Source organism: Chiloscyllium plagiosum, chromosome 28 (assembly GCF_004010195.1).
Source record: "Chiloscyllium plagiosum isolate BGI_BamShark_2017 chromosome 28, ASM401019v2, whole genome shotgun sequence".
In the NCBI taxonomy this organism is placed as follows: Eukaryota; Metazoa; Chordata; class Chondrichthyes; order Orectolobiformes; family Hemiscylliidae; genus Chiloscyllium; species Chiloscyllium plagiosum.
In genome coordinates, this window is record NC_057737.1 from 19,183,802 (window position 1) to 19,211,716 (window position 27,915).

A 27,915-nucleotide genomic window follows, 5' to 3' on the forward strand; every position below is an offset into this window, starting at 1 on the left:
TTGGTAGTTCAGAGGCAATTGTAGGAAAAGTAGCTTAAAAATGTTCAGGAAATGCAAAAGGTTAAGTCAAAGACAGCCCAGAGCAGGTTACATTGTCATGGAGATAGATGGAGTTTAAGAAGTTTCTCTGATTTCAATTTAAGTGGAGATATGTTTGAGATGTTAGTCATAATTTGGCACTCAGATAATACCGACACAGAATAACTGGCTCCAGGCAACAAAGGCTGCTGTTACACTCCAGGCAATTCGGGTAGAAGTCCTTGGAAACCACTGATAGTTTAGCGCAACTGCAAATGAGGTGAAGGAAGTGCAAAGCAACACTATCATACAGTTATGAAAGTTAGTGATTAAGGAAATGTAGCAGCAGCTTGATGAAACTAATTGATAAAAGTTGAAACTGTGTGGCTAATTAGGCATGTGGAGCAGGTTCAGGAGTCTTGGGGGTCTTGGAAGGAGAAGCTTTGACAACTTTCTAGGCTTGATCTTTGAAAGTGAAGATTTGGAATTCCTTTGTGTAAGAGGTAATTTCGGTTTAAACTTTAAGATGTGCCTGGACCACAGACTGATCTATAATAAAAGACAAAACCTTTGTTTCTTTTCTAACAACCATTTTATATACTCAAAAGTAGAGTAGTTTAAATTGTGCAGAATGCTGACAATTTGTGAGCTATAGTGAAAGCGAGCAGGCTCTTGATTAATGAAGCCATTCACACAGCAGAGAAGGATGAGTCCTTCGCTGATAAGACTCCAGGATGGGAGTGCGACTTGAGACATCTGTTTCAAGATTAAAGCTTTTGACTGATAAGACTACAGGGTGAGAAAAACAACAAACTTTGGAGACTCTGGAGCCTTTTGTTGCAGACTTTGTGATAAAAATAATGATGTTTTTAAGAATGTGAACCTCATGGCTTGTTGGAGCCAAGGAGAGGAGGGACTTGTCCTATAAATAATGGAGACTTTGTAAGCCTCAGCGCGCCTTTTCTTTAAGGGTGCCCGACTCTGCAGACTTGACTTGTTAATAAAACTTTGTTTTCCTGAATTTGTCTAGAGCAATTATTGAGAAGCGATTTTCGTTTCTAACACTTTGTAAAAGAGACAGAATTTATTTGAGATTTCATGATTCACACATTCAATAATATTTAGGTGGGGACTGTTCTGATTGAATTGATAATTTAAAATGCAGCCTGTGAGCTGTTCATTCAGTTTGTTGGTTAATTCATAATTATCTCATTATTCCTAAATGTTGGAGTCTAAATTGTTTATATTGTATGTATGCTTTAGAATTATCTTGCCTGTTGAGTATACCAATGAGTTAGTAATGTTTATGTTTTTTAATGTTTGGCAAATAGATTTTTTGTTTACATTTAAATTCAACACAGGAATCCTACCACTTATTACTGATGGTTTGTTAAAGCAGTTTACTTTTTAAATGATTATAGTTTACAAGCCAGATCATAATAAATATCTGGATTGTCCTATATTCTCATGCTGGCCTTGTCTAGAATTATAACACAATAAGTGGGGTCTGACTTCAAGAAAGTCCCAGAGGTGACGGTACCAGTTGGAAACAGTTCATAGAGTAATAGAGCATGGAAATGGACCCTTCGGTCCAACTTGTCCACACCAACCAGACATCCTAAATTAATCTAGTCCCATTTGCTAGCACTTGGCCAAAATCTCTCTAAACTCTTCCTATTCATGTACACATCCAGATGCCTATTAAATGTTTAATTGTACCAGCCTCCACAATTTTCTCTGGCTCATTCCACACACACACCACCCTTTGTGTGAAACCGTTGCCTTTTAGGTCCCTTTTAAATCTTTCCCCTCTCACCCTAAACCCATGCCCTGTAGTACTGGACTCTCCCAACCCAGGGAAAAGACCTTGTCTATTTACCCTATCCATGCCCCTCATGATTTCATAAACCTCTATAACGTTGCCCCTAAGCCTCTGATGCTCCAGGGAAAACAGCCCCAGCCTGTTCAGCCTCTCCCTACAGCTCAAATCCTCCAAAACTGCCAACTTCCTTGTAAATCTTTTCTGAACCTTTTCAAGTTTCCTACAGGAGGGAGACAAGAATTGCACGCAATATTCCAAAAGTGGCCTAACCAATGTCCTGTACAGCCACAACATGACCTTCCAATTCCTACACTCCATGCTCTGACCAATAAAAGAAAGCATACCAAACACCTTTTTCACTATTCTATCTACCTGTGACTACTTTCAAGGAACTATGAACCTGCATTCCAAGGTCTCTGCGTTTAGCAACACTCCCCAGGACCTTACTATTAAGTGTATTAGTCCTGCCCTGATTTGCCTTTCCGAAATGCAACTACTCACATTTATCTAAATTGAATTCCATCTGCCATTCCTCAGCCCATTGGCCCATCCGATCAAGATCCCATTGTATGCTGCGGTAACTTTCTTCACTGTCCAATATATCTCCAATTTTGGTATCATCTGCAAATTTACTAACTTTGCCTCTTATGTTCACATCCAAATCATTTATATAAATTACAAAAATGATCCTGTTGCACACACTGGTCACAGGCCTCCAGTCTGTGCTGTAAAAGTTCAATTTATTTGTAAGATGAAAGGGAGTTGGGGTCAAAAATAGATAACTGGCATTTCTACCCAGGTACAGGGACGATGTGTTTCCTCTACCCTGATGAGGATAGAGGAAAGAGAAACAATTTCAAAATCAGCTTTCAGGTGTTTTTACAAATCAAGGAATATGACATTTAGCAGAGAAAACAGGCTGCTCAAGAGATGATGTGATGAGAAGCTGGACAATATTGTATTAATAAAACCAAATGAATGGGAGAAAAGGATTTTCATCTGTTATGCCAGAATAAATGGGGAATTGTATCAGATCTGTCTATCATTCTACTTAAACCGAGAAGAAGATATACTTTGTTTACATTCATCAATTCTCGATGGCAACATCCTGAGGATTGCCACTCACAACCAGATTGCAACACTGCTCCCATTCTTTAGTATTGTTTAGCACTGAGCTCTGGATTTCTAGCTGGGATTCCAATGCTGGCTCCTTCAATGTGAAGCAGAACTGATATCATTGCAGTAGTGCAGGATTCTTGGAGTAGTCAAACCGTGCCTCTTATTGCTGCAGTCAGTGTGCTGTGAAAGAGTTACAATGTATAGTAAATGTGAGCTAGGGAGACGGTTGGCTAAGGATTCCAGAATGGTAGTGTGACAGTTAGGTTGGTGCCAGGTCAATGATACAATACTCAGGATAGGTTTGGGGAGTGGGAGTTCTGTAGTAGCTGATGATGCAAGGGTGTGGAATGTCAGGATCTGTAGTGGTCATAAGGGTCATTAAGCTAGTGGTGTGAGTAGTTAGGGTCAGCAGGCAAGAAACATATTGAGCCTGGTGGGCAAAGAGTTGTCGGTGCAAGTGGATGAGGGCATACTGTCTGGAAATGGCCCATTAAACTTCAATTCCCCAGGAAATTCCCATGGTGGAACACTGGATAAAAGAGCATGAGGAGAGCAAGAGAGGACGCTTGAAAAAGAGACTGGACACTGGATTAAAATAATGTAAGCGAGAACAAAAACCAGATAAAATAGTGTGAGAAGGGGAGAATATGATATAAAACAGCATGATAGGGAGGGAGAGTGGACACCAGATAAAAATGTATGAGAGTGATCATCACACAAAACAACATGAGAAACTGGACACCAAATAAAACCGCTTGAGAGCCACAAATGACAACAGACAAATCAGTGAGAGGAAAGAGAACACTGTATAAAACAGCACTAAAAGGGAGAAAGATAGAAAGGACCCTGTTAAAATAGCATGTGTGAGAGAGAGCAAAAACAATGCAAAACAGCATGAGATGAAGAAATTGAAACGAGGACTCCAGATAAGACAGTCCAACAGGGAGAGGGGGACAGGGGATGATGCCAGATACTACAGTACAACAAGGAGAGGGGGACAGGGATGATGCCAGATACTACAGTACGAAGAGAACAGAAAATAAAATTCAGTGCCAGACAGGAAAATTGTGTGTTTGGTTGTTGGACTAATGATTTTGGGAACTGTAAATTTCTAAAGTCAAAGTTAAGAAGGCACTGTGACCCAATGAGATGTTTCCAAGGGTATTGAATGAAACCAGAGTGGAAACTGCAGAGGCACTGGAATAATCTTTCACTTTCCCTTGGATTTCAGTGTTGCTGGAGCATTGGAAAATTACAAATATTACACCCTTGTTTAGAAAGAAGGTTCCAAACATAAGCCCTAAAATTACAAACCAGTCTGTCTAACTTTGGTGGTGAGCAAATGTCAATAAAACAGCTATTTGGGATAAGTTCATCATCGCATAGAAAGATATGCACTGATTGGGAGGGTCCACATAGATTTGTTAATGACAAGAGTGAATGGGTTTGCAAGGATTTGAGGTTCCAAGAATAAGGCAATTCTGGAATGAGAAGATTGGAGAAGTTGGGGTTGTTTGTTTTCCTTGGGAGAGGCATAGGCTGAGGGAAGACCTAAAAGAAGTTTTCAAAATTGAGGGGTCTGGAGAGAGTTGGTAGAGAGAAATGGTTTCTACTCATAAAAGGATTGAGAACTAGAGGGCAAGATTTTAAAATGTCTTGCAAATGCCAAGCAACTAAAAACACTTTCACGTGTTGTGGTTTGGAAGGCACAGCCTGGAAGCGCATTGCTGGAAGGTTCAGTTGAGGCATTCAGGAGGGTATTGGATGATTACTTCAGTAGAAACAATGTCCAGGGTTGTGGGGAAAAGGCTGGAGATTGGCACTAAAGTAAAATGCTCAAAGTGCCAGTGCAGAAACAATGGGCCGAACGGCAGCCTTCTGCATCTCAACAATTCTATGATGCTGAGTCAGCTGCATCTGGGAATCCAGTTTGGGAGGTATAATTCCAATCTGCCCTGTTGCAACAACTATCTGACCACTGGAATATCATTTTCATTTTAATGTACTCGTTTTCAGGAGTCGTTTAAACAGTAATTTATAAAGCATTGTCATTTTGCATTCAAAAGTGTCGTGTCATTTTCATTTATATTTTAAAACCTTCTTTACTGCATCATTTTACTGTAGCCGTTTATTTGCACGAGGTACTGCATCTAAAATAGGCTCTCTGTGGGGAAATGGCCGTTCGTCATTAGTTCTTCGCTTTCAACAGTAACAAATTCCTGATAAAAGTAAACATTTTTCTAAAGGGTAGCGGTTCCCAGTTGCATTGTAAGGATAACATGATGAAATGCAGTTTAGGAACCGGAACATCTCCACTCGTTCATATCTCAGATCAAAGTTTGTTGAGATACTCAGTTTCAGGGCGCCAAAAAATCAGTTTTCGAAGCCAGATTTAAATTCTGTTACTCAGCCTGTTTTGTTTTGGGGGTTGAGGTGTGTGGTGAGGTGAGACTTTTAATAAAGGGCAAATCTTTGCTTGAGCTAATGACATCTCTGCACCTTGCACACTCCTATACTTACAGCTTCCTTATGGAGAGTTCTTGTAATGCAACGGTAGTGTCCCGCCCTCAAGGCCAGAGGGTCTTGCTCTGGAGGTCATAGCCTGTCCAAACAGGTCGATTAAAAATAGCTACATATTCTTTTCGGTAACTGACTTCAAACTTTGATCATACGGTTCACGGGATACAGTAATGGCTCATGACACAGAAACCCGGGACTACGGATCTGAATACTTATTACGGATCTCGAGTGCAAACAGTCGTGATAAATAATGAATAGTCCAGAGCAGCAGTTCCCAGGCTTATCTCCAACGTGAACGTGTTTCCATAAAGAATAGTGCCCATAATCAAATCTCCCACAGCAAACTGTACATACTGATTAAGGAGGTGAGGCATACTTGTATGATTAGATCAGAAAATGAGTTCACGTTTCTGATCAATCATCTATCTAACTTCAAACCCCCTCTCTCTGCGCAGCATCTGCCAGCCCTACTGAATTTTCTCAGTATTCCCTACGTCTTAAATAAAATATTTCCAGCATCCGCGGTATTTTGTGATTGTGAGTGGAAAGTTAGATCAAGTAAGGGTGGGTGGGGGAGGAGTATAAATATTGACTGAGATCAGGTGGGCCGAATAGGCTGTTTTCGGTGCTGCAAAAATGATTTGAGTTGCTGACTGTGTGTGTACTTCCAAATCGGAACCCCGGGGTTGCAATACTCTGGAAAATGAAGTTAAATGCAGCCAATAAAGGGAGAGACGTGTTGGAAAAATATACTGTAGATGAGAAGACGGAGAGGCGAGTATGCACTTGTTGGCAGGATGGATCCCTGTGCTGTCTAACTTGAAGAGCCTGCAATCGAGCGGGTTACTTTCAGCGGCAGCAGAACGTCACGTTGCACGTGGTCGGCTCCCGCGGTAGGAGCTGTCCGTGGTGCTGACGGCAGCCGGGGAATCGCGGCACTCGCTCACACAACTATAAACCTCAAGGTTCGGGCCAGCTCCCCCCACCCCACTTGTGCTCCGGCAGGTCAGACACAGAGCGGCGAATCCTCTCCCTGTCGCGGAGACCCCCTCTGAATTGACTCGGAAAGTAGTTGGTTGGGAGAGAAGAGAGAGAGATACCCTTTCCGATGTGAGCTGGCAACCTCTGGAATGAATAAGAAGGGTTTCTCCCCGTATCGGTTAAAAATGAGCACGCTATGTTTACTTCTAGCTTGTCTGATGACAGTCTACGGTCAAGGTAAGACTTTGGCGGTAGGGTTGGCTGCGAAAATAAATATTGTATTTAAAGTCAGTTAGGACTGGCTTCGGTCGTTCGGCTCAATGGGATTCACAGTATCTGAATACTTATTACGGCAGTATTTCCTCCCTGACCCCCTCTAAACGCTGGTGTGTTATTCGCTTCTGGTTGCACATGTCGGTATAACGCAGTCGAAAGTCCGAATGGCGATATCATTTGCTGAATGACTGGTTGTTAATTAGTGAGCTCCGGAGGCGCTTACATTGTGCAGGGAGCATCGGTGGAAGGGTTAATCGTAACATTGTGTTGAAAATTGAACAATGAATGCGTGCAGTAAACTCAGTATTCTTTCTGGGTTTAATTGTTCAGCTTTTGTTAAATTGTCGCGCGGGTCTGTTTTAAAATGCTTGACGGTGTACGTAATTGTTTATGTAACGAGTGAGACAAATAATCTACAAACAAGTTCTGAAGAATTTCCAATCAAGTATTTCTCAGCCTTTATCCCTTTTTCATCAATCTGATTAAGTAAAAACAATGACTGCAGATGCTGGAAACCAGATTCGGGATTAGTGGTTCTGGAAGAGCACAGCAGTTCAGGCAGTATCCGAGGAGCATGCTGCCTGAACTGCTGTGCTCTTCCAGCACCACTAATCCAGAATCAATCTGATTAAGCTAACTGACATCAGACAATAGGTCCAATGATGAATTGTTAATTAGTGTGTGAATTAATCTTCACTTGTCACGTACTGTCAGGATTACTGATAATTTGTGGTCGGTACAACATTTAACACTCGTACTGAGTTCAAGTTTTATTTTTCCAGCTACGAGGAATTTTGTGTAGTTACCACCAAAATGCACAGTAACCCCTTTAAAATCGTGAGAAACATCGACAAAAATCAAGTAATGCGAGACAATTTAGTTTGCAGTGACGCTAAAAGTAAACAGTACGCCCTCGCCTTCAAGTAAACCAATGTTCATAAAATAATGGATGTTAAGTTTAACATGCGTTGTATTTTGAGATACAGACACCAGTGTGCCTGTAATCGACGTGGTTCGCTCTCGTCGGCAGATTGTGCTCCAACTTCATGGTTGGTAGTGCGCCCTCCTCTGTGGAAATCAGCTTATCCATTCATTCTCTCTGTTCGACTCAAACCTTGTCACAGCGACTTTGTAGGCCGGCCAAATATCACGTGCTCACAAACAGTCCCTGAGCATAATCAAAATTTAGGAAAGTAAGTGAACCGCAGCAGTCGTTTTTAAAGTGCTCGTGCTACGTTTGTGTCGGTGAGGTTTTGGTTTGAATGTCACTCCTGAACCAGAACTATTGCCTTAACTGAACCTGATTAAGTATTCCCCCGGTTAACTTAAGCGCGGGGCAGCTTTCCATAATTACCGGTTAAATACAAGTGATTCACCAGTGGTGGCGTTCCTAAATAGCTATCGTTGATCATTTGTAACCCTCTCAAATAACTGGTCAATGGGAAGGTCAAGTCCTCAAAACTGGTAAAGGTGAAGTTACCATGATTGGACACCCAATTAAACTACGTGGCTTGATTTCCATTTCCTGATCACTATCCTTTCGAACGATTTAACTCTAGGTCATGCTCTATTCAGGTCGTTTTTGGATCGTGTTACAAATATCCTCTGTCCTTGAACAAGTGGAACTGAAAATGTTGATTGCTGTTAGCGGATCTTCGGGAAGTGTTTTGTGTCTGTATTCGGACTAGATCCCAGAGTCTCGGTTGTGAAACCCATTTGCTGCCAAAACATTTATCAACCAAAAATCATATCCCTTATATAACTTTATTTGAGCAATTATACAGCATTTCCTCCATGTTATACATACTTTTTTTATATAATTGACCGGTGCATGTGGTCTAATTAAAAGAATAAACAGTAATAATCATTGAGATGGTATTTATCTTTTGCGATTTGAGCTACTAAGCCAGTTTATTTTAACCTTCTAACTGCACTTTTTCTGAAAACCAGCCAGAGTGTTTCAATACGCTCTCATTCATTTGTTCAATTGCAATGGCGGTTGCTCAATTAAGTTTTTTTTTCTTTATTGTGAATTGACTGTAGGTAGGCGAGGAGAAACGTCTGAACAAGAGGAGCGCAATAAAACTGCAGTGGAAGTGAATGGGATGGAGTGGGAGGCTGGCTGGCAATGGCAGCATTTTATCACTGTCACTGCTAGTAGCTATTTCTACTTTCTGTTTTTGAAATTGCCTTCTAGTATAAACTCTGTTGTGTAAACGAGGCTGTTTCACAGGTTGTGCATCTGAATGCTAAAAGATCTGTGAGTGTGAATAAAAGGATAAGTAACAAAGGAATGAACTTCCTTGGGGGAGGGGAGGGGGGTTGAGGCAGGAAGCCTTATAACCAAACTTGGATGAGCATTTGAAGTGTTGAGGCATTCAACACACAGCCACTTGGGGGACGGGTGGGACTAGTGTAAATGATAGTATATTTTTGGTTGTACAGACTTGATGGGCCCAAGGGTGTCTTCTGTACTGTGATCCTATGATTCTGGGATTTGTACCCAATTACTTAAGGAACATGAGATTTTCCCAGCTCAGATTTTCCCTAATATTTGACCTTTACAAAATTTCTTTCACTATTGCTTGAGATGTATGATTGCATTTATTGCACTGACCAAGGACAATTAAGTATTAAGAATAGCTTGCAATGCTAATGCTCTTATTGGTACTGCCAAGAATCCAGTAAAAATATTTAGCTTCTGAAGTGTTCTAAACTGACTGGATTTTCTGAAAATGAGGTCATTAAGATAAAAATAGTATAAATCTGAGTCCAATTATGTTCAATTACCTTTAGATGTCAAGATCATTGGCCCAAACAGAAGTTTTATTTTCCAAATTATGCCTGGTGCATTTTTTTGATTAGACTCATAATTAATATAAAGTTTAAAGTTGCAAATAAATTACATTCACTACATATTTATTGCCAGCTAGCTGATCTTTGCAACTTAAAAGTCTTGCAGGAGATTTCATTTTATGAAGTGAAGGCTAGACAAAGACCACTCGGTCCGAGAAAACTATCTAAGAGTGTAATGGAAAGGTCTGACAAACACCATTAATGCTCAAATTCAGCCCGATCTTCTTTCCAACATCTATCTCATTCCACTAACTTTCACAGCCCAGAAAGAGGCAAAAAATAAAAATAAAAAAGCTTTGGCCAATTTAGGAAAACAAAAGGGAGGACCATGGTGACAAGTGCTTGACATGCATCTTTCTAATACTCACTTATTTTCTGCTTGTCGCATTATTGATCATACCTAAGGACTCTTGCTTCTTCTTTTTGATTTTTAGCCGTGAATCTACACTTTTTATACACATGCCAGTATCTTGTTTTAGGTCAATATCTAACATAAAATTTCTATGCTAAGTTAACACTTTGTCTCCCAATCTCCCTAATTTATTTGCTCAATTTGTCTATCCATATCTACTAAATATAAATCCTTCACTATGTTAAAGAGGTTAACCAAATAGTGTGTGAAACACTAAAATGTTCTTGTTTGCTAAGCCTACCATTGTATCTAATTAGTCTGTATGTTCATTTAGTGAATTTGTCATCCTCCTAATGAAGCTTTTACTGTTTTATGAACTAATAAATAACCACTCCACCTTCCACCGCTATATCCCAGAACGTGAGAGTCGTCATAATGTGTACATGCTTGGAACTACTGCTACCCATGTGTCCAACATAACAGTTATCTATTTAAAATACATTTGCCAGATAAAGGTAGATTCTTTAATCGGCCTCCCAGTTCACCCAGTATATCTGTTCATTTAAATCTATTTTTGATCTGTTTTGTTTCATCTAAGTTCTATGCATATAAAGTTTTATTTTATGATTCAGATGGCTGTGGACATGTCCAAGACATGCTCACCTAGATCATTGAGAAAGGTAAGGCGCAAAAGCTCTAACACTCATTTCATTAGTAACTGGACACCATGAAATGCTAATAATAAAAGCTGTCTTCTGACTATGAGAATGTAGCCTATTCTGTTTCAGACTACTCATACCACAAGACTTAACCTTATTAAGTTTGAGCAATATATACTTTTATTTGTTAATCAATAAGATGTAAATAAAATATGGCATTAAAGCATAGTTTGCATGTCTAATTTCATTCTTACTGGCTGTTACTTTTTAAAACCCTGGTTTTAGAATCCTGTAAATTGTCTGGGATAATGAGTGCAAACAGAATGATCTCCAAGAGAACTGATCACAGCTCTCCTGCCACCAGTAATAATCTGAAATACTCAGCTTGCTGACTTACACGATATTGCTCTAGTAGTGTCCAAGGAATGGTTTAAAGAAACTTCACAGCCAACTTCAAACTTTGACTTTTCAACCTCTTTTACATTTTTGCTTAAAGAAATGATAGAGATGGAAAGTGTGTGGAGATTTTGAATATATTTATCAGATTTGTTGGTTTGTTCATAAAAAAACTTGTAAGTTGCCAAATCTATTTTCTTGTACCAGTCTGCAAAAGAGTCTACTGCTGCTGTAACATCTTCTGTAAGTATGGCATTGTGGGTGGCACGGTGGCACAGTGAAGGGGTAAATGTAGGGGAATGGGTCTGGGTGGGTTGCTCAGTGTGGACTTCTTGGGCCGAAGGGCCTGTTTCTACACTGTAAGTATTCTAATCTAATCTAATCTAATTTGAAAGAAACCATCCAGCACTTTGGATGTAGGGAGAGAATGCTGTTTTCATCAGAGAGTGATAACACCAAGTTGTAGTGCATCATTTGCGCTACTATTTAATTGGAATGGCAAAGCTGAACACTCATTGTAACTGATACATGACTGGGCATTCTTGTTCATATCCAATTTCCAGTTAAACTTAAGAGTAACTTCTCCTGTTGGTCCAATCCTCTTTGGAAACACAATCGATCTATTGGGCACCAGCAGGGACTTTAAAAAAATCCTAAAATTAATGAAAAGTTAATGCAGAGTTCTAATAATAATTCAAATAGAGATATTTTGAAATCATTATCAGTGTCTAATCTGCCTCCTGATGGGAAATATTGATGAATATGCGAGCCACAAGGGGAGACTATGGCTCAGTTCCATAGGATATGAAGACCGAGCCATTTATCTGAATTTCAGTGCCAGCACCAGCCCTACAATTCTCCGCAATTCATCCTTATGCCTTGAATTCATGAAGCATCCTCAGTTGAACTAATCTTGTCATGAGTACCTAGATGTTAGTACCTAATTAAGTTGTTAAGCAATGGACTTATCCCACTTTGCCAAAAATCTCATAAAACAGGAATGAAATGATGCAAGTTAACTTCTTGCTGGATAAAAAAAAAAACAATTTCTGAGATTTTATGCCTGCCTGCTATCTCAGGAATACTTTGGTCTTGAGTTTCTAAAGCTGCTGAAATATTCTAAGGATAACCTAAATTGTCCACTTACCTGTTGGAATGATTTGAATCCATGGCCCCCTAAATCTTTCCAGTGTAACTGATATCCATCCTGTCTGTATTAAAGTGAAATTTCCCTTGTAGAAACTGCTAAAGACTGAGGCATTTTGTGTAACTCTCATTGTCAGGTAAGGTTTTACTACAGTAGCATTTTAATGATTTCATTTAACTGATTACAAAAAGGCAAATTGCATATGCTTTAAATAATGCAGTACAGAACGAGGAATAAAGAGAGAGTGTTAAAGACTCTAATTCAATTTTGAGATTTCAATACATTCATAAACCACATAACCTGTGCTGTCAGAGTTTTATAATGTAATCAGATCTCTTTAATTATGTTACAACCTTGAAGTTCCTTCAATAATTTGTTATTCTGTATACAATGATGCTCTCTACAGTATGGTAATCTACTTGTGTGTCCTCTGTAGCTTGAGTCTTTTTTAATATGAAAAGATATATGTCCCTTTTAATTTAGTTTAAAGGCAGAGACATTCCATGTGATTGCAGCAGAAATATGATTAATATGAATATTGTTATAGATCACTTTCATCAATCAAATAATTCTGAAGTAAAGAAATAATAATTTATTGCTTGATTGACATGCCAGGTTTAGAACACTGAGGTGGCATTCTCCAGCAGTGGGCAGTAAATCTCTGACCTGCATTTACCTGTTGGTTGGCTTACATTTATTCCATGCTCCGCTAATATTAATTAATACTTTTAAAATTAGTTGCATCACTTTCTCATTTGTATACCTTGGAGGAAACATGAACTCGTGCATATAATATGACTTGTTCATCTGTCCCAATGTGCCATAAATATCAATGTGTTGTCTTTGAAGAGTATATGAAATGGGTTCAGACAGTTACTCTGGGGAGTAAAATTAAACACGGAGGGCAAGTGAGCAAGATTAAAGAGGTTGTCAATCATTATTTATCAGGATTGATTTTGGCTACATGAATACAAGTGCTCCCATGTGTACGCACATTTACATTTGTGTCTGACAAGCAAATGTAATAAATTGTCTGCTTGTCTAAAAGCATTCTCTTGCAAATTTTTATATTGGAGCTTGAAGTGTAGATTGCACCATGTGGCTTGCTTAGTAAATCTGTTACAAGCCTTTTGTAACTCTTTTGACATGGTATATTGATTTTCAAAATTTTCAGCAGCCATGTTTTAGAAGAACCTATTACCAAAGAGCAAAGCTGGCTGATTCTTCGAATTGTGTTTGTTGCAGGCTATATTGAATCTATTATAAATCATTTGTGTTAGTGCTACCCAATCAAGGGGGATATATAGTTGCATGAAAGGACCCTATAAACTCCTTTTTATAGATGCCAAAAGTTGTCATTGTCAAACAATTGGCATCTGTTGTCTACAATGATCCTTTCCCTTTCGTGTGAGGATATAAGATGGGTTTTTTTTTAAATAATAGATAAATTTAAAAGGCATATTTTTATGTATGACCACAGACAATTTCACATTCTTAAGAGATGTTTTAGATGTATGGTATCTTTAAAAAAAACCTCAAAATTACCATAAGCAACTTGTTGCCTTTTTTAAAATTCATTCATGAGATGAGATGATGGCAGCATTATTTGCCCAGAGGGATTGAATGCTGAGGTGATTGTATTTTCAGGCAATTGAGGGCAGTTAAGAGACAACCACACTGCTGGTGGGGAGTCACATGTAGGCCAGACCAGGTAAGGATGGCAGTTTCCTTTCCTAAAGAACATTAGTGAACCAGATGGTTTTTTCCTCAACAATGGATTCATGGTCATCATTAATAATTCCAGGTGTTTATTGAACTCAAATTCCACCTTCTGCTGTGGTAGGATTTGAACCCACTGGGCAGAACATTATCTGTGTCTCTGCATTAACAGTCCAGCAATAACACCACTAGGGCATCGCCTGCCCTTACTGCTGCTAAGACATTAATCTCTTCATGCTGCCTTGCAGAACTTGTCATCAGAGTCTTTATAATTTTATTGAGTAGGAGTTTTTTTTTAAAATGCAAATGGAAGTGAGTAAAGGATGCCATTTTCCCCTGTCAAAATATATAATTAAGAATCTGATCCTTTTCAAGTTTTGAAAAATTGGACCTGGGCTAATACACTGAAAACTTGCAATGTTCCTTTTTTATATCCTTGACCTTTTAAGGGAGAGAAACGTAGTTCAAGATTTGTGTTTATGTGGTACTTCTCATGATCATTGGATGTCTTGAAATGCTTTACAGCCAATTGAGTATTTCTTGGTGTGTATTCAGCGTTGAAATATCAGATTCTGGATTAGTGGTGCTGGAAGAGCACAGCAGTTCAGGCAGCATTCAAGGAGCAGCGAAATCGACGTTTCAGGCAATAGCCCTTCATCAGGAATAAACCGCGTTGAAATATCAGAACCCAGCAACTAATTTGCATTCAACACAAACAACAGTAGTGACCAACTAAAGTTTTTTTTTCTCTCATGATGTTAATTGAGAGATTGGCCAGGACATTGAGGATAACTCCCCTGCTTTTCTTTTTTAAAATGGTGTCATGAGTTCTATTGTGCGTTACTCCCTCCATATTGTACTTCTTTGTCAGCCTTGGTGTTTACCCAAAACTTGAGTGGGGATTTAAATGTGGAACCTTGATAGAGAGGCAAGAATGCCATCAACTGAGCTACACCTGGCACAATATCTCTTCTATTTCTGTTTTCTTCAAAGTCTCGGGTTCTTCCAATATCTCCCTCTTCTACACTCCTCCTCTCTCTTGCCTCAAGCTGAATTTATAGTGCCCTGATCTGCTTTAATTGACCATTTTAACCTTGCTATTGTAATAAAGTTTCATTATGATTGTACCTTTTTCAAATCACAGCTGGTTTGGTAAAGGCCATTTAAGTTTATTTTTTCATTAACTCATAACAGCACACCTTACTTTCATATTGTTGTCGACAATGATCTGTTGCTTTTGAGCGACTGGGAGGGATGTACTGTGAAAAATATATTAATATACAGGCACTTTTTAAGCTGACCACCAACAGTTTCACATTATTTTCAGACACTTTAGATTTATGGAGCTTTTATTTAAATATAAAAGCTCTAAACACTTAAAGTGTACCACTTTCACCCAGATATTAATCTCCCCTCACTACCTTTTGGAACCTGTCATCTGAATGCCCATAATTTTACTTTGTAGGAGAGAGTTAATCATTTCTATTTCCCCTATTTTTTCACGTTTGAATCGATTTTTCACTTCTTAACCCTTTGGGACTCCCCTTTAGACATTATGGTTCCTTTAATTTCTTGGCTGCCTAACCGATATTGCTGTACTTCTTGTTCGTCTTACACTTCTGTCATCATCATAGTGTCATCCATGAGAGAGCCAAGCATATGGATCCCTCTGCATCTCTTGGCATCTTCTGAAGGAGCCATTGATGCTCCCTCCTTAGAAATTGCAACTCCAGCTGCCCTATTTTAGTTGATCATCCTGTGCAATGAGAAATGTGCTTGTTTGGATCTAATCTTACCTCTTTCCATCCCATCTAATTTCCTCCTCCACCTGTTAACCATCATGAACTCTTCCAGCAGATCACCTATGATCACTCCTGTTAGCATCTCATTTCGGAATGTGTGGTCATTAGAGTTGTGATGGATATGTTCATTGCAAAAAACAAAAGTCCCCTCACTCTATTTCTATCCTCTCTAGTTTTTGGTTGTTGTAGACAGCCCCTAACCGTAGTCACGCTAAATGATTTAATTTGTGAAACAGATGATTTTGTAGGTGTTCCATGAAAAAAGAGCTCCGTTCTTAGGGTTCTTGTAGTGCGTGATAGTATCAATGGTAGTGTCTTTGGACCAGAAGGTGAGATTCAATTCCTATTTACTCCAAGACATATAACAAAAACAGAAAGTGCTGGAAAAGTTCAACAGATCTGGCAGCATCTGTGGAGCGAAATCAGAGTTAATGTTTCAGATCCAGTGACACTTGCTCAAAACCCAAAATGTTAACTCTGATTTCTCTCCACAGATGCTGCCAGACCTGCTGAGCTTTCCCAGCAATTTCTGTTTTTGCTATTGATTTGCACTTTTTACGGTTTTTATATATTGTAACAGGTTGATTTAAAAAAAATAAATAATTGATTTTTGCACTCAGGATTTAGCATATGACTTGAATCCAATACCCTCATCACATGGACATATGAGTGCTGAGCCAGTGCTCAAACAGTGAGCTTGATTCCTGATTTCAGTTTGTACCCCTGTCGATGGTTGTAATTTCTGCTGTCTTGGCTCTCAGCGTTGAAATTATCATTTTGAAACTCTCTACCTCTTTTAAGACACTCCTTCTAAGACTGATTGATTTGTAGGTACCGGTGTTTGACTGAAATGTACAAAGTTAAAAATCACACAACAGGTTTATTTGGAAGCACTAGCTTTCAGAGTGCTGCTCCTTCATCAGGTGGTTGTGGAGTATAAGATTGTAGGACATAAGTGTGTCCTATGATCTTACACTCCACAACCACCTGATAAAGGAGCAGCACTCTGAAAGCTAGTGCTTCCAAATAAACCTTTAGACTTATAAGATCTACTTCTTTGATCAAACATTTTGGTTATCTCCCCAGACATTTCATTGTGCTGTTTGGTATAAAGTTTAGTTTATAACATTCCTGTGATTTATTATTTTTAAATGTAAAGGTGTTCTTTAATTGATGTAATTTATTTCTTCTAATCAAGAAAAATCACAAGGGACTATTTGTTTTAAGAGCTATTGCTGATTGAATTCTTGCTTAGGTGGATATGATTTTTAATGCTGTATGAGCACTACAGCAGGTTTTAGTACTTCCTTTTTCAGCACTAGTTGTACTCCTGAGGGAAAAACCTTATAGGTCCTCTTTATTTTGAGCTTACTGGTTCAGCTGCAGATGAAAACTTTCATTGTTTCTAAATCAAGTTAGCCTATGAACATTTGGTAATGTAAGTTTTTAGAAAAACTGTATTTTCACGTTTTTGCTTTTTTTAATAATTCATTCACAGGGCAGAAAGAGCACGAAGAGATTTGCTACCTGGAATGGAAGGTTTAAGTTATAAGGAGAGATTGGATAGGCTGGGACTTTTTACCCTGGAGTGTGGGAGATTGAGCGGTGACCTTCTAGAGGTCTATAAAATCATGAAGAGCATATGTTAAGGTAGATAGCAAACAGCTTTTCCGCATGGTTTGGGAGTCTAAAACTAGAGGGCATAGATTGAAGGTGAGTGGGGAGAGATACAAAAGGTTCTGCTTGGGCAATCTTTTCATTCACACAGTGGTGAGTATCTGGAATGGCTGCCAGAGGTAGTGGTGGAGACGAGTACAATGTTGTCATTTAAGAAACATTTCGTCAGGTAGGTTGAGGGATATGGATCAAATGCAGGAACTAGATTAATTGGAAAACAGGGTGGCATGGACAAGTTTGGGCAAAATGCCTGTTTCCATGCTGTAAACCTCTATGATTATGATTCTGTATGTGGGCACTGCTGGCTAGGTCAGCATTTATTTTGTATCTCTAAATGGCCAAGGGCCAGCTAAGAGTCACTGTGAATTTTGAGTCACATAGAGGCCAGACTAGACAAAGACAGTAATTTCCTTCAAAAAGGACATTAGCAAATCAGACAGATGTTTCCAATGACAGTTTCATCCTAGATTTTGTTCCAGACTTTTATTGATCTCAGTTTCCACCATCCATCATGGCGAGATTTGAGCCTGGTTCCCCAGAACATTACCTGGATCTCAGAATTATTATTATAGCAAAGTAGAACAAAGTCATTGTCTTTCCCAAGAAGTTTGTATTACAAAACCAGTAATTTGATGTAAAACAGCAGCGTAGACATTGCAGTCTGTGCATTTCTGAAAATTAATATGATCTGGGTTTTTTGAACATAATGGTAGTAGAAGCATTAGTATTTGCCATCGTCACTTCATTGAAATTCTCAGCAAAATTCTGAATTATGTGTATGCACAGAATAATACAGGATTCCAGATGTTAGTGTTCATGATTCTGTGCTTCTACAGAGAGTTTTGAGTTTCCCCACAATTGATGAAAATCAATGGAATTTGAGAGACTCCACTGTATGCTTAGCTTCACTGTAAAAACCCTTGAATAGATTGCTTCATTTAATGAGATGAAACTGTGATTTTAAACGACATTGTAACTTTGTAATTGCTGCTCAATAATTGCGCTGGCCTTGACAACCTAATCTTATTTGAATGTCAAATTTCTTTCTTTTGTTTCTATCTTAAACTATTAATCGTCAAAATGTAAAAAAAAACCCACTTGCTGTGTGTGAATGCTTCATTGTGATTGACTGCTTACTGACAAAACTGTTGCTGCATCATAAGAGATTCCTTTGTCTAAATAACATGTAGTTAAGAAGGTCATTGGGGTTAATTGATTAATTATCTATATAGATACAAGGGGGACACAAGAGGCTGTGTATGGAAGGAGGTCTGAGATTGAAACTATTATAATAAATCTATGCAAAGAAAGATGTTTGGTTTCTGTCATTTTGACTAGGGTCTAGATTAACACTTTTTACTTTAGTAGCATGCTTTAAACCACTGTTAGGAAAAAGGAAAACCAAACCACAGAGACCACTAGATCTTTGGGCAGCTTTATTCAAGGTCATTGGTAGATAACTTGGTTTATGCTGGCTGCATTATTCATGGTCTATGTCTGTTGTCTCATTAATCTCAAGTTTCTGATTTCAAAACTTTATTGTTGCTGACTCTAGCTTCTGTAATTTAAGTAAACTCTGAAAGAAAATGCATACTTTCTTTATCTTGTAGCCAACAGACTGGCCTGTCATTGGTCTGAAGACAAAGTGCATTGTTTCAAGAAAGAATATGTTCAGGGAAGGAGGGGAGGGTGTCTGTAGCAATGCAGTCATTTTCAACTGATTGGACTCTTCTTATTGAGAAATTATCTGGTCAGTGGAATGAGTGTCAAAACCAATTTTAGACATACTTTGAGGGATGAATAATTTTTGCAGCTCTAGAATGATACAGGAAGTTATTTTTCACAACAGTAATAGGTGAGAAATAGTGTCTGTTTTGAAAAGTACTAAGGAAATGTAATAGAGCAGAAGTTTACCTGGGTGTATTTCAGCAAATCTGCTCAATTTATAACAATGCCTGTTGATGCCAGTTCAAAAGGTAATTAATCATGCAAAGTTTCCCAAGGTGTTGGGTGTGGATGGATTTATATAAATACAAATTCTATGAATTAGTTGTATGGGACCAGAGAGTTGATGAGGTTTTTTTTAGGTGATATAATTTGGTTGCCTGATCTGTTGTTTGCATCATTAACTTCAATAGAAAGAAGAGATTGACATTTGTATAATAAATGCCCAGTTGGATGTTGCCCAATTAAAGCTCTGTGTTAGTTGCTTGAGAGGGTCTCTGGAGAATTACACACTCTATCCTCTGTGCATTTTCTTTGGCTCCAGCCAGATTGTCAGTTTCTGAATGTAAAAGCTGCTTTTATTGGAAGGTGGAAGGCTGAGTAGATGGAGATGAAAAGGATTCTCTATCATATTTCTAAAGCTTTGCTCTTGATATCTAGTTAAAGAAGCAATATTGATCATGTTCAGTTGAGAACTCTACAAGCCATGAATGCTACCATCTTGTTAATACAGGAGTATAACTATTCTGTAGGAGTTGGGGGAGTGGAAATTCTTTCCAATCAGTGGGAAAGCAAATGGTTCTTAATTACCTGACCTGTTTATTCTAGCTAAATGCTTTTGAGTTTTGATGATCAAATACAATTTATGCTGGTAAAATATGTAACAGTACAGTTTGTAAGCAGTTGTTGTCCTTTGCCTGACCTGTAAAGACTAATGTGTGGTTGATAATGCATTGTTTATTTTGCTTTTCTATTCTGATAATTTGCAAACTAAAGTTCCATCCAGGTTTGTAGCTGCTTGCTGGACTAAAGAGAAAAATAGCTGAAAATGTATTGCTGGAAAAGCGCAGCAAGTCAGGCAGCATCCAAGGAGCAGGAGAATCGATGTTTCGGGCATGAGCCCTTGCCCGAAACGTCGATTCTCCTGCTCCTTGGATGCTGCCTGACCTGCTGCGCTTTTCCAGCAACACATTTTCAGCTCTGATCTCCAGCATCTGCAGTCCTCACTTTCTCCTAAAGAGAAAAATAGCAAATCCATTACTATTAAGCTTTGTAAGTAGCAGCAAAGCCTATGCCTATCTTTTTCATTTGTAATGCCACATTTTATCTAGAAGGTAGTTCATCTAAAATGGTGCAGTAAGTTCTCTTCATTTGCAGTTCACTAGCGCAGCAGATAATGGGCTGAATAATATGTGCAGCAAAGTAGTGTGTGTGTGTTTGCGTCCAATATTTGACCAGTACATGCTAAAAAATACAATGTTCATGAGTCGACTTGTGTAGTTTAAAACTAGGCAGCAAATTAATTGTGTAATAACTGTTAATCAAAGGACAGATGATAATTTTAACCCAGTAATTGTTGGGGCGTTAATGTAGCTTAATTGAATACTTTTTGAACAGAATGTTCTTCTTGCTTTCAAATTCCTATTCATAGATCATATATTTAATGCATTCAAAAGCACTTTTTCTGAAAAGTGATTGATATTATGCTGGTGTAAAGAACCTTCTCCCTTGTTTTGCAAATCCCATCTGCCTTCTGTTGTTTCAGGTCTGATTTAATGAGTCACTTTCATTGTACAGTTTTCTTTATATGGTGTCCATTACATGCAATCTTCACAACATTTCATACAGCACCAGTGTTGCAAATCTATTTTGTACTTCAGATTTCTCTAATATTCTTTTGAGTAAGACTATTGCTAAAATATTTTCAGTTTTATGTCTTCATTATGCAAATAGCATTTTAATCTGCATTGGCGATCCATCATTCCACATATTAAAAGGTAGATGTCTGCAGCAGTTGTTGAAACATTTTTGAAAATGTGCATTACTGCACTGTAATGCATCCTGAACTTATGGAAGTTGTTTTTAAAAGTAAATCCTTTGGCCTTGTCATGATACGGTGTGTTACTGACTTTATTAGAGGTGCTGTACGTTTGTACTTTCTATAAATTACAATAAAGGTGAAGTCACTATAATCTTAGAGACCATAAGACTGCTCTTTCATTGGAGACAGAGATGACTGATGGTGGTTTAACCTAAGGGTGATCATGCCTCACGTGAGGGAAGAATTTGAAAAGGAGAATCCTTCATGGTGACCTCAGCTGGTGTGGGATTTGAATACAATATGCATTGTAAAGCAGCTGTCCAACTAACAAAGCTAAAGCAATTCCTATAAATTACAATACCAGTTAATTAAAAAAGAAAAATTCCCTTGTGCAATATTTATCCCATGATTAAGCAGTTAAGATGCCCCTGCTAATTATTTGATAGCTAGCATATTTGCAGAAATTTATTCCAAGATTTTGCATTTATTGCTTGATTTCTTTCCCTAATAATAAAGTTATAACATTTCACTTTGTATTTATGTCTTTTCATAACAACACAAATCAACATGAATGCTTTAAAACAAAAACAAAGTAACAAGGACACTGGGGAATCTGGATTAAAAATTGCGCATGCAGGAAATGTGCCGCAGATCTACCAGTTTTGGGTATAAGTGGGCCCATAAAACTCCAATGTGGGACATCCCACACCAATCAAGGAAGCAGATTCTGAGTAGCTGCATGAACTGGTGAAATGGCTGGTTAGAATGCCTGTCTTGATTCACTGGGATTTCATTAATTGCTTTAGATTTCATTAGGCCCCCTCTCGGCTCTTCAGCCACATCATTTGGTCCCTATATAACCTTCTCTGTGTTGTCTCCTTAGTCACTCACCAAGTAGTGACCTTATGAGCCATGTGGAAATAGAAAAACATTTCTAACGATCCTAATATATTGTCGCACTCATGCATTTGATAGTGAAAAACTGGGTTCAGGAAGTCCATTCTAAGCTTTAAAATTTGCTTCTGATTTATCCCTCTTCAAAATAAACTTCTATTCTTACCCCACAGCAAAGACACCTAATTCTTTAGCATGTTCATTTAACTATAAATAAAACCATGAGCTCAGTGCCTTATGGTTTGAAACTCAGCCAGGCATTCATTACTACAGAATAATTGCCTCAAAGGAAATGTTAACAAAACCTTCTCTTGAAACTGCATAATCAGATGGTAGTGTTATTTTTTTAAACAAGACTACATTGATTATTTATCAAAATAATCCAGCACGCGGTTCTTTTTTTTAAACTGTGACTGACCATTTAAGCCTTTTTTTAAGAGTGGGTATTTTTTCTTAAACACTGATTGTGACACTTGAACTAACTTTATCCACTGTTTAGGAGTATTAACATCAACTCTGTCAATTCAGGGCTCCCACATGACAGGTGAATGCCCTGCCCTGCTACCAAACATTGCAGAAGTCATAAGTGCTGATAGATCCAGGAACACATTTCTCATCAGAACTAGGAGTGTTTAGAGATGTATGGTTCATAAACAAGGTAGCTGTGATGGGGTGGTGTTGAAGGGAGAGAAGAACAAATTGGAAGATCTGTGTTAATGTGGAAGGGATGATGGTGCACCACCAAAAGAGAAATAAATGGGACAAGTGTTTAAAGCAAACTGTCCAGAGGAAGTATAAGTTTACAATGCTGAATCACCATTCACTAATTTCTAAAACAAAGACAAAAATGGGAACAGTGATCCTGCTATGACATGGCTGAACTTGTCACTCAGTCTGGAAACTGTAAAACACTAAACCAAAAATTCCTTGAACTTGCCTTGGACTTATGGTCATAGACATAGAGTCATAGAGCAGGGAAACAAATCTTTTTTAGTCCAACCAGTCTGTGCCTACCCTATTCCCAAATTAAACTAGTCCCTCATCCCTGTGCTTGGCCCATATCCCTCCAAACATTTCTTATTCATGTACTTATCCAAATATCTTTTTAAATGTTGTAACTGTACCTACATCCACTACTTCTTCTGGAAGTTCATTCCACACATGAAAAATCCTCTGTGTTTTAAAAAAGAAGAAAAACTGCCCCTCGTGTCTTTTATAAATCTTTCTCCTCCCTTTAAAGGTGTACCCCCTAGTCTTGAAATCACTTACCCTAGGGAAAAGACACCTGCCATTCACCTTCTGATTTTATAAACCTCTATGCAGTCATCCCTTAACCTCCTACGCTCTAATGGTAAAAGTCCCATTCTAATGAGCCTCTCCTCTATGACTCAAGCTCTCCATTCCTTGTAACATCCTCATTGGAAAAGTGTCACAAGCCAATGACTGCTCAATGCTGATAGATGAACAAATAAGTCTCAGTGCTGCACCCAAATAGAGTATTTGAGAAGTGAGTGAGTAAGGGTTCGGTGTATCTTTTTTAAACCCTTTTTGGGTGATATATGATTAGTTGCCTGTTTGTTTTATTAACTTCAATGGAGAAGAGAAATTGGCAGTTGTATAATAAAGGTCCAGTTGGATGTTGCCCAATTAATAGTCACCAAATATTAAAATGATCTTCTGTGGCTAACTTGGACACTGTGCCCCCTGATGATGTTAGCACACATTATTTTGACTCTATTCTTTCAAAGCGGTTGAAGAAGGAGGCCTCCAGCTGTAATGGCAGTGCCAGCAATGGGGTCTCCCAGCAAGGGAGGAGCAGGTCCCAGGCTGAAACCCCAGGCTCGGACTCAGGCAGAGCTGAGGCTCCAGGGTCTGTGGCTAGGTCTGGGCACCTGAAGGAGTGGAAGCGTTGGCAAACAGTACGGTGGAGGACCCTGATGACTGATGACAGGAGGTACGGAACACATGTATCTACAGACCCATGGCTCCAGCTCATACATGGCAGTTGTGATTGTGTGGAGGCCTGTTAGAGACCACTCGCAGGAGGCATTTCAGAGACCACGGCTGGTGCCAAACACAGACTAGAGCGCAGTGAGGGAGAAGCAAGAAGAAGAGAGAAATACAAACGCTGTCATAGTAAACTCTTGTATTATATTCAATGTTTTCAAGATGGTGTCAGAGCATTGTGTATAACACATGACAAAACCCTTTTCACTGTATTTTTATATACATGTGGCACTCAATCATCTTAAAATGCTCTATTTCCTCTGAAATAAATGCCAACATTCCATTTGCTTTCCCTGTTACCCACTGAATGCGGATGCAGATTTTTTGTGATTTGTGCACGAGGACGTCCAAGTCCCTCTGTGCTGCAGCTTTCTGCAATATTTCTTTATTTAAATAATATTCAGCTTTTCTAATCTCTCTGCCAAAGTGTATAACCTCACATTTTCTTACATTCTGGTCCACCTGCCAAGACTTTGTCCATTCACTTTGCCTGTCTATATCCCCAGTTCTGATGCAGAGTCACACTGGGCTCAAAATGTTAACTCTGTCTCTCCGCAGTTGTTGTATAACCTGCTGAATGTTTTTGAGCATTTTCTGTGTTTGTGTCCAATTTCTAATAACTGCAGCATTTTGCCTTTATGTGATTGATTAAATAGCGTTATGGACTCTTCGTGCAATCCTTGCCTTCCTCCCTCTCTTTTTTACAGAGGCACAGAAAAACTTATTTCAATTTTTAATTTCTTTCTGCGTCATGCTGTATCTATCAAACATTTAGAAAGATGCATGAATGATGTCCTTTTAGTAGAGCATCGCAGACTATTTTCTGTTGTTTCTAAGGTACTTTTCAAACATTCATTTTATGCTAATTGGTGCAATTCCAAAATGACTGGTAGTTTTTATAATGTAAGATTCTCTTTCAATTGCTTCTGTAAAGTTCAAAATATTCCAGACATGCAATCTTGGCCTCTAGCTTATTTTAATACAGTTGGAGAAAGGCTTCTAAGTAGGTCATGTTAAGATACATTCCTTTTGATGAGCCAGATTTATGAATTCTTCTGACAGAGCCATGATGGGATTCTACACTTTTTATCGGCTGCTGTGTATCTCAAGTGTCACTAATTAAAAGTACTGTATTTCAACATTTATTTGATGTTAGGCAACACACTAATACTACTTGGTGTAAAAGATTAAAAGCAATTTTCTGTCTGCTATTCCTTATCAATTAAATTGCAAAACCATTAGACTGTTAACAAGGGTCATGTGTATTTGCTGTGAAAGCCTTTTACCAGCTGGCTGTATGCGTGAGTAGTTTCACATTTTTGTGTATTGGAGAATGGCAATTTTCCCTTCCTTATAGCAAGATATAATTTGCCTGGAGAGCATTTGAACGATTCAGCTTCCTCTTTGTCACAGCAATGGAATACATGGTAGATGGAGAATTTTGATAAATATGCAGATTTGTTGCTGAAGATACAATTTATTTAGCTAATAGTAGTTTTCAGAATTAACCTTCCAAGAAGTGACATCTTTTAGTGCCTTTTTGTGCATTTTTGCTGAGCTTTGTTTTGCTACATCTTGGATTACCTGACACTTATTTTTTTCTTCCATGCCTCTTCAAGGACATTTTTATCAAATGGCAACATGCCTTCTCCAAAGAGAACGATTGTATGTATAATTTAAAAGCTGCAACATAATCCCCTTGCTAGTTGGAAAATATCAGTTCTTGGCAACAGGGTTTTGGAAACAAAGGTTCAAATGGTTTGGTCTCTTTCCAAGGGGTCATTGGTCCTTAGAAGCAACCCCCTTTAACTCTTTTCCCCCAATGATTTCGATGGAAGAGAGTACATGTGAACCAATTCAAGGCTATTTTTATCAAGTGTTTATAACCTCACCAGAGGAATGGCAATAGACTGTTCAACTTGTAGCTTTGAAATATCAAGTGGTTTCATTGCTTTGTGCTGTATTGAATTTTTTGTTTTGTGGTTAAAAAGGGGATTTTTTATCCTTTTAGTGTTCTGGTCAATGGTGTTAGACTGGCTCTGTGATTAAGGGCTAACATAACTGATTAAAATTGAAGTGACAATGGAAGTGTACGTGGAGGATAAAAAATGTCTTTTTTTTCTAAACCTGGTTTTAATTTTGTTTTATTTCCATCTGGCAAATACATATCTGTGCAGTGGTTCACAAGCATTTAAAAATATTCCTTTTTCTGTCGGCCTGTGGATGTGGATGGAGACTGCAGTTCCCTCACTTTTCATTAATGTTACCTGATTCAAATGGGATGCTTCTGTTTGGTATTAAATTGTGAAATCATGACATCCTTTAATTCTTTCTTATCCTCACCTTTCTCTCATCACCGCTCATTTCACTGCTCATGTCTTCATTCCACTGAGAATGTGAGGTATCGCAGGCTGCTGTCTTCTGTATTTCAGATTGTCTCTGAGGAGCTCACTTGCACAGCACAACTTGAAACTCAAAAGCAACTGAAGTTGTCAGTTCAGATGTATGAAACCTTGGGATCTGAACCAACAGCTTTTTGTCAAATAGGGAAATGTACTTAAAGGAAGTTACAGTTTAATTTTAATTTAATGAGTAGCTTCAAGGGTCAGGTGCTTGGCTTATGAAATTGGCTGCAACATTGACTTACTTGAAGCATTTAAAAATGTAAATTATTGATAAATGGTTAACTAGAAAGCAGAGGTTGGCAGCAGCCTTGCCAGAGGAAGAAGTGCATGAAAATGAAGTCTCATTTGCAGCCTGTGATCATGTGTGTGACCACATTTCTAGGTCCCTTTTAAATTTAAGGTGATTGCCATTCTTGATGTCTTGCCCTGTCCCTTCTTGAAATTTGGATTTTTTTCCTTTTATTTGTCTCTGCTGCTTCTGCATTAAAATTAGCAGTACACACGTGGTTCAGTAGATTTCTATGCATTAATACCGAAGCCTTGGAGTGACTGCAGTCACAATGCTGCAGAGTCCGACCCTAGGTTAGGACAGTTCCTAGTGATACTCTAGAGAATGTTGTCATTATTTTTGACTCATCATTACACCTTTTTATTTTCCTGAAGAGAAAAATTAAACTACTTGTGCTCATGCATCCTATAAGGCAAAGCTGATCTTGTATTCTTGTGAAGAATCATCATTGCAAGAGTTGGGTAAAATTAAGAGGGGAGAAAAGAGTTAACACATTGCAGGAACTTGGTTTGTTGCAACAATAAAGCATAGACTATTAAAATATGTCGCAGTTCTTGCAAGGTATTTTGTAAATGACATTAGTTTTGCTTGTTGTCTGTATGGGGTCTTTCAAGTTCATGAGCTGCTGTTTTAATATGTTGGTGGGTTTATGTGCTACCATGATACCAAGAGGTCTGACATCTCAGAAAAGACTGCCAGACTACTCAGACCTCTTGGCAGCATGGTTGCCCACAAACCCACCAATATCTTGCAAGAACTGTAACAAACACTACATTGGGCAAACAGGCAGAAAACTAGCCACCAGGATACATGAACATCAACTAACCTCAAAAAGACATGACCCACTCTCACTAGTATCCTTGCATTCAGATGAGGAAGGACACCACTTTGACTGGGGCAACACATCCATCCTAGGACATGCCAAATAGAGAGACACATGAGAATTCCTAGAAGCATGGCATTCCAATTGGAACTCTATCAACAAACACATTGACTTCAATCCCATTTACCACACAGTGAGAAAAAGAACAGGAAATGACATCACCACAGGAAATGACACCACCAACCCAAGGAAACCTAATATCATCTATTGTATCCGTTGCTCCCGATGCGGTCTCCTCTACATTGGGGAGACTGGGTGCCTCCTAGCAGAGCGCTTTAGGGAACATCTCCGAGACACCCGCACCAATCAACCAAATCGCCCCGTGGC

At 38.6% G+C, this 27,915-nt stretch overlaps 1 protein-coding gene across 3 annotated transcripts in view; it reads left to right on the forward strand.

Annotated features, from left to right (window-relative positions):
* The first annotated feature begins 6,095 nt into the window (after positions 1-6,095).
* sez6b (seizure related 6 homolog b) overlaps positions 6,096-27,915 on the forward strand; it is an 830,703-nt gene continuing 808,883 nt past the window's right edge. The window contains exon 1 of one of the 3 annotated variants that reach the window (XM_043718461.1): positions 6,096-6,697. In XM_043718461.1, the coding sequence (XP_043574396.1) occupies positions 6,610-6,697 (88 nt within the window). In that variant the 5' untranslated portion in view covers positions 6,096-6,609. The remainder of the gene's footprint in view (positions 6,698-27,915) is intronic. The other 2 variants (XM_043718459.1, XM_043718460.1) reach the window with 2 other exon arrangements.